General features: G+C 35.2%; 2 protein-coding genes across 2 annotated transcripts; both read right to left on the reverse strand.

Annotated features, from left to right (window-relative positions):
* Nucleotides 1–216: 216 nt before the first annotated feature.
* On the reverse strand, nt 217–1,055 carry LOC116113902 (pathogenesis-related thaumatin-like protein 3.5). The gene is made up of 2 exons (XM_031400062.1): nt 1,007–1,055; nt 217–915 (listed from the first exon to the last, which is right to left on the reverse strand). The coding sequence occupies exons 1-2, from the start codon at nt 1,053–1,055 to the stop codon at nt 251–253; spliced, it is 714 nt and encodes a 237-aa protein (XP_031255922.1). The 3' UTR covers nt 217–250.
* Nucleotides 1,056–1,777: 722 nt separating this feature from the next.
* On the reverse strand, nt 1,778–2,461 carry LOC116113903 (pathogenesis-related thaumatin-like protein 3.5; the record flags this gene model as incomplete). Its single annotated transcript, XM_031400064.1, has 1 exon — nt 1,778–2,461. A coding segment is annotated over one exon (684 nt), but the record flags the coding sequence as incomplete, so codon positions are not given.
* Between the last annotated feature and the right edge of the window lie 5,745 nt (nt 2,462–8,206).

An 8,206-nucleotide genomic window follows, 5' to 3' on the forward strand; every position in this document is an offset into this window, starting at 1 on the left:
AAGTACATGATTTGTCAGAAACTTGGGTTCTATATATTGAATTTGAAGCCAGTGTACTACAAAATACAAACATCAAGCCATATGGGCTTTTTACCTGCTATTATCAGTGCAAACACTTGGATGATGTTTCTAACTGTATACTCTCTTCTTATTCCAAAAACAGAAAAAAAATAAAAATGAATGCAATGTTGAATCAGATTCAAAGTACACACCTATCGTCAGACTAATTTTTACTGTCTTGATGTAAGCTTCAACAAAAACGTATCACGTAATTAGCTCCTTTGCAAGTGAAGGTACTAGTCAAATCATCATAGGCGTAACTATAAGACATTGGACAAGATTCCTTGAAGATTTTGGAGAACTCAGTTGGTGGGCATTTTTCAGGTGTTCCAAATTCTCCACTGCAACAATATTCAGGCTTATTGAACGCCACGCATGCACTTTTACATCCCACAACTTTCCCATTGTCTACCATTTGTAGATCTTTGGGGCACTTCTGGTTCAAGTCCGAAACACATGTAACCTCCTTGCATTTATCACCAGTACCACCAGAAGGGATTATAGTCATCGGCAAATTGTAGCCATCAACAAGACTAACATCATAAAAATCCATTGGACTATCAAGGGTAAACTCAGCTAGTGATACTGGTGGTTCACCTCCTGCCCCTTCGCAGTTTAGCACGCCACCACAGTCACCAGTTATGCACTTTCCCTTGCCTGATGGATCAAATTGGCAACCAGTACGTCCCCACAATCGGCCAGACCACCCAGGTGGTGCATTGATGTCAGTTCTTTCTCCTGGTTTCAAAGCAATCCCTCCATTGTTGAGTAGAGGTTTCCCTGATCCAGCCAGGATCCCAGGCCATACTGCGTCCTTGCATCTGTTTTCTAATGTTAAAACTGCAGCATCTGTGCCTGTAGCATAATATCAAGATTAGTTAAATATGCACATACCAAGGAACAAAATTTTGTAACGTACATTGGACATGAATGTGATTCTTGGTACCTAAGACAGAGATCAAAACCAAAAGGAGATGAAAATGGATGATCCCCATGGCAAATTGGTTGAAACAATGAGTAAATATTTAGAATGTGATTTGTTCTATCAAAGGACTCAAGGGGTGTGTGTATATATATATATATATATATATATGTGAAATGGCTGTTGACCAACATGCCGAAAATAATGTGCAAGAGAAAGAGTGTGAATGGATAAAAATGCACTGTTCCTCTGTAAAGAAAATGGATCATATAGATTGTGACAAGTTTTGTGTAATCTTGAATGAAAGAGATACAGATTTCCGAAATTTACTTATAACCCTGACTTATGCCTCCATACAATCATCAATGTGACATGGCATGACCTCAAAAAGTTTAGTAGATTTTTCTTTTTGCGATTCATTTTCAATAATGCTAATTGTTTTGAAAATTAAAATTAAAATTTTCATCTCTAATTATGTCACCCCTTCCACATATCATTTATGTTCCAAGTAATATTCATTGATAGTATAGCAGTAGAAAAGAGTGACAATAAATGCGAATCGTCTTAGCTAAGAAAAAAAGCCGTATGCAAATGCTAAAGTTATTGATAAATTAATACAACTTAGATGTTGATTTAAGCCTATATTCTTGTATTAAAAACATATATAATACAATGCATACTCAATGTACATTGTTAGTACGCATTTATGGATCATATAGTACAGCATTATATACATGCTCACATACAATCGTAATATAAATCTATGCAAAAGCTAATCTAAGTTATTAGCTCCTTTCAACAAAAGCGAATCAAGTAATCGCCTCTATTGCAGGTGAAGGTACTAGTCTGATCATCATAGGCATAACTGTAAGCCATCGGACAAGATTCCTTGAATATTTTGGAGAACTCCGACGGTTTGCATGTACTGGGGCTTCCAAAATAACCAGTGCAACAAAATTCTGGCTTTTTGAACGCTAAGCATGCACTTCTACATGCCACTACTTTGCCATTCTCTACCTGTTGTAACTCTATGGGGCACTTTTGATTCAAGTCTGAAACACACTTAACAGCATTGCATTTATCACCGGTACCGCGAAACGGGATTACAGAAATTGGTAAATTGTACCCATCAACAAGACTAACATCATAAAAATCCATTGGACTATTAAGTGTAAACTCTGCCAGTGATACAGGTGGTGCACCTCCTGCCCCCGCGCAGTTGAGAACACCACCACAGTCACCGGTGATACACATTCCCTTGCCCGAGGGATCAAATGTGCAGCCAGTACGTGCCCAAAATCGGCCAGACCACCCGGTTGGTGCATTAATGTGAACGAATTGCCCTGGATTCAATGTAAGCCCTCCACTATTGAGTTGAGGTCTCCCTGCCCTGGTTAGAATCCCCGGCCATATTGTTTCCTTACATTTGTTTTGCACGGTAAATACTGCAGCATCTGCGCTTGCAAAAAGAATGTCACATTGGTATCATGGTTAGTTACAAAATTCATAGCATACATTGAAGAAAAAGAATGAAACTGTAGGAAGAATGTAATTATTAGTACCTAAGACTACACAGATCAAAACCAAAACGAGAAGAAAATGCAAAAGTGCCATGGCGGAGATATCAAAGGTTGAATCAAGGATTGATGTGAGATAGCAAAGAAGGAAGCCAAAGTATATTATATATAATATATTATATGTATGAAGAGGTGGTCAACCAAAATACCAAAATTGGTTTTAAGCTGGAGATAAAAGAGCGGGGATGGATATACATTGTGACAGTTGTGTGTTGTGTAATTTAGGATTTGATAGTAAGGATGAAGATAACAGTTCACTTTTAACTGTTAATTGATTAAAAAGATGGTTTAAATCGTTAAATATACAGCATTTTTGGAGAAATGAAGGCTTTGAGTTTGGTACAAATATAGGCTTAACCCACACATATTTATTTATTTTTAGGCTTTACGTACGTCAGCTTAACGTATAATATGTTAAAAAAGAGGAGTTGTTTAATTTGTGAGGAATCATCCAATGGTTGGTAATTATTTCAATTAAAACTCTAATAAAAACTTGCAACCGATAGAACAAATTTAAGATAAGATGAATATATTTAACATTTGCTTCGTATAGTTTTATGGATTTGGATATGAATGGCTATAATTCTATTAGCGAAACTGTTCAATTAACCTTGTAAAATTGTAAATTTGTTATATAATAATTATTTAATTACATTGAAGATTATAAATAATTATTGTAATTATTATATAAATATTTTAAAAATTATAATATGTCATTTTCATATAAATATGTAACAATGTAATCGAATTTACCACACATATGGAACATTTAAAAAGCATAACAATTTGGCTTCGTTGGCTATTATGTCTATCCATATTCCAATCCTATCCAAATACTTGTTTGTTTTGTTATTTGAGAAAATTAGTATATTTTTTTAATTACTTTTAGACCCCTTAAGTTTATTAATTCATTAAATAACCCTAGAAAAAAAGTTTAAAAATTAATAAAAATACCCACCCACTATACTCGCTAGATTCCGGCAACCACCGTCGGTGGTAGTCGAAATCTGTCACAACGGCCTACAAACAACCGGAACTGGCGGCGGTATTTATGATCTGACCTTTTCTGACCAGATCCACAGGGGATTTGGTCGGAAAAGGCCAGATTGGCGTTAGTGATGGCTGTCGTGCTATCACGCCAGTTAAATCTTGGCTATCGTTAACTGACAACGACGGCCATATCTTTGATCTGGACTTTTGCGACCGTCGACGGCCAGATCTGGTCGTAGATCTGGCTTTTCCGGCCAGATCCACATATCGATGCCGTAGCCGCTAGAATCCGATCGGTCTGCATCGTAACACATTTTCTATCCAGATTCGACGTTGTTGCGGAATCTGGCACTGTGGGTGGGTGAAGGTGTTTTTGTCATTTTGCAGAATTTTATATATTTTGGTGTTTAGTTAAATTAGCAAACCTAGGAGTTTTTTTATAAATTTTAAATTTACCTCGTAATACTCCCCTATTCAAACCCAATATTTTTCCAAAATCCTATCCAAAATAATAAAACAAACGGACCCTTTAAAATTAAAATTTATGAAATGCAATAAATTGTTTAAAGTTAATTATTACTGTTAAGTCATAAAATGATTAACTTGAAAAACAAAGTATTTCAATTGGATTGAGTTAATTGACTAATTTTTTTTTTTTTTCAATGACTAGAGTTTAATCTCTGAGACTCATAAAAACATTACAAGCTCAATGGAAAGTAAGTCCCAATTGTGTTAGGTTGTCATCGCAGGGATTCGAACACAAGACCTTAGGTAATCACCTAGACGACTAAGATCTGACATCGACCACAAACCCAGTGGTCAAGTTAATTGATTTTCAAAAGCTATATATGTAATTTCAATATGGCATTCAAATAACAACTTTTATAATCATATCTATTTTCTATCATCACATTCATATGGAAGGTTAAAATTTAATAAATGTATTGATACAATAAGCATTATTTTATCAGCAAATGTTACTTATAATTTTATGTGAAACTGAGTGTGTGTGTATATTATATAACTGAGTGTGGTGTGTATATATATAATATATCTATATTTCTATCATCACATTCATATGGGAAGGTTAAAATTTATAAATGTATTGATACATAAGCATTATTTTATCAGCAAATGTTTACTTATAATTTTATGTGAAACTGAGTGTGTGTGTATATATATATAACTGAGGTGTGTTGGTGTGTGTATATATATAATATATTAAGAATTAGAATAAATAATAAATCAAATAGTAAATATTATTAAATGTGCTTATATTGACTTATGACTCTGAAAATTTGAAATCAATAAGATCCAATACTAATAGCAATAGATTTGAAACATTTAACTTAGGATTGAATTAAGAATTAATATTATATATATATAATATTAGAATAAGAATAATAATAAATAAATAGTAAAATATTATTAAATGTGCTTATATTGACTCTATGACTCTGAAATTGAAATCCAATAAGATCCAATATAATAGCAATAGATTGAAAACATTTAACTTAGGATTGAAACGTATAAATAAAACTTGAAAATCATAATATAAAACTTGCAACTATTAATATAACTTGAAACCAAAATTATTTGGTTAAAAGAATATAGATTTGAAATTAACAGACTCATACTTAAATACCCTCAACATCTATTGAAACCTACTTTTTTAAAATGACGAGATATTGGAAAGGTTCCTACAGGAGCATGAGAAGAAAGAGCAAACAGAGGAGGTGAGCGATGAGGAAATAAAGATTACAAGCAGTGGGAGTTTTGAGTCGCCTTATGTCAAATCCTGGTAAGGAGCATTGGAGTGCGTAAAGAGGGTTCTTAGATATCTTCGTGGGATCTCGGATTTATCATTATGTTATGGAGGCATGGCGACTGGGGATGAGCTAGATGTGATAGGTTTGTGGAGTGCTGATTGGGGAGGTGATCTCCGATAGTAGGCGTTCCACAAGTGGGTATGTATTCTTTTATTGGTGCTGCTGTTTGTTGGATGAGTAAAAGGCAAAGTACTGTGGCTTTGTCATCGACTGAGGCAGAATACATGGCATTGACACATGCTGGCAAGGAAGCCATGTGGCTTCGAGATTGAGTTTAGAGCTTGGTTTCAAGCTGATGCTGTGAAGATTGGATGTGACAATCAAGGGGCTATTTACTAGCCAAGATCCTGCTTCATTGTGATCAAAACATATTAAATACATAACCATTTCATCAGGCAAAAGGTGGAGGAAAAATTGGTGTTGTTAGAGAAGGTTGATACACTTGTTAATGCTGCAGATTTTCTTACCAAGGCTGTGAGCTTAGCAAAGTTACATGGTGTGTTGTGATGAGGTAGGCCTCATTGTGTGAAGTATTCGCCAAGTGGGAGAATGTGGATTTGTCGACTACTTCCGATTAATGGGTAACGGAGACGCACTCGGGGGTCTTGCTGACCGGTCAGCGGGTGGGTGCCCGCTCCTCGGTGAGCAGGCATGGGTGGCGGGGGTAGCGCCCCCAAGCTCGTAGGCAGTTTTGGGCTTTCATTATATAACCACTGTAGGATTTCTTTTAAGTTAAAATTCCTTTTGGGTTGGGCTTAGGATATGAATCCTTGTAAAACTAGGTTTAATCTCTTAAATCTAGTATATAAACATACTTTCTCCTTGTTAGGTGTTGGAGCTTCATTCATTGTAAAACAGAGGGTGAGGCATATGCAATAAATTGACTCAGTGGACGTAGCCTATATTGGGTGAACCAGGGTAAATCGCGCGTATTATTTCTTTGTTTACTGTTGATTTGTTTTACTATTTATTTTGTTCCTGTTGTTGTCTCTATTTCGTCATTTATTTAATCCACATCAGCATAAAATTGTGGACCATAATATAATTATATTAAAAGTGTAGGACCATAATATAATTAAAAATCAAACACTGAATTGTGAAGATTGATTGCAATTATTTAGGTGGGGTAGAGCATATTGTTGTTCTTAAACCAATTGTTAGAGATATGATTTTGGGTATGGAGTTTAGTAGTTTACACGTGAAGTCTGACCATTGGACTTCAAAAAAATTTATCTAAACCCTGGGTTTTGGTGGAGCTTAAATCGGATACATTGTTTAAACTTCTTTAAGAGTGTTTAAAAATCATTTCACTCAAAAATCCGAAGTATTGGATTTTTTTTTTTTTTTTAATAGATTTTTGAAGTCTGCCTGAAAATTCTGGAATTTCATTTTTTCTGCAGAACAGCATTTTTAGTAAATGACTTAGTGCATCTATACTTTTCCAAATTGAACGATTTTTAATTCTGGTGATTCCTTTGGATGTCTAGTCTAATCTGGAAGTTTCATAAGTTTCGATCAAACGTTAAATAGTACAAATTTTGCAAGTAAAAAACACAATCCTGGAAACAATTTGACAGTTTTGAAGAGTTGAAATAAAATCATGTTTTAAATAGTTTTTGACTCTGGAATGGCTTTAGAAAATATTGGAACAACCTAGGTGATATAGAATGCCCAATTAAAAATATAGATGAATTGGTGAGTGGAATTTTTATGAAAAATCCAGGAGTGACCAATATTCTGTTAAGAGACAATTTAATTAGAAAGGAAATTTTGTTAATCATTTGGTGTGGAGATGTCCAATGAATTAAATATTGAGGTGTTTCATAGGGTGACTATGTATGAAGAATTTATTGGATTTTGTATTCAGGAGACAAGCGGGCACTGTTAGAGGACTCCAAATCCTTCGTTAGCTAAGGGTGAGCATCAAGAGTGTGAGTGGGGGAAAACAAAACTTTAATTCTTATGGCAATGTTTATTTTATAAGGTTCACTTGCCTTATAATTGTGTTATATTTTAAAGCATGATATTGATCATTACTTCTGGAAGGTTTGGTTGATTCTACCGAAAAAAAAAAAAAAAAGGTTTCGTGATGATTTGAAAAGAATTATGAATTATATTTCAATGATTTAGTTTGCCCAGTATGCTTGATAATGCTGAATTGATGTTTGGAAATGGAGCTTTGTTTTTATTGGGCAAGTGGTTTGAATACGGAAAGATATGCATTGGTTTGGGAAATACATGTTTACCGCTTTTTATTGCATAAGTACTATGATTTAAGCATGTCTTTTAAAAGAAGAAAAGCATAAGTTAATGAGAAAAAAATGATGAAATGTATAGAGATTATGAAAAGTATATGTTCCCGAGAAAGATGATTTGAGAATAAGTTTAGGGGATGACATCTGCATATGATATGATTGGTTATTTGCCAGTCGTAGGATGTAGATTCCATTAGGTCGAAGGCCTGAGCGATGGGTGATTCCACCAGCAGGATGTTGGTGTCGGCTCGAGAGGGTCAAAGGCCTGGGTGATGGGTGATTCCGCCAACACGATTTGTGAGTCAGCCCGAGAGGGTTGAAGGCCTGGTCGATGGGTGATTTTGCCAGGCAGGATCTGTGGTGTCAAATCGATAGTGTCGCAGCCTGATCGATGTGTGATTCTACCAAGTAGGGGTGCATTTTGTTGGCCAAGCGGGTCAAAGGCTTGAGTGGTGTATGATTTGTCTAGCAAGATATGACTATGCCGGCTGAGCAAGTATGATTCCACTAGGTCAAAGGCTTGAGTGGTATATGATTTTGCCTAGCAGGATATGATTGTGTCAACCAAGCGAT

The sequence above is a fragment of the Pistacia vera genome, unplaced genomic scaffold (genome assembly GCF_008641045.1).
Source record: "Pistacia vera cultivar Batoury unplaced genomic scaffold, PisVer_v2 Contig692, whole genome shotgun sequence".
Classification (NCBI taxonomy): Eukaryota; Viridiplantae; Streptophyta; class Magnoliopsida; order Sapindales; family Anacardiaceae; genus Pistacia; species Pistacia vera.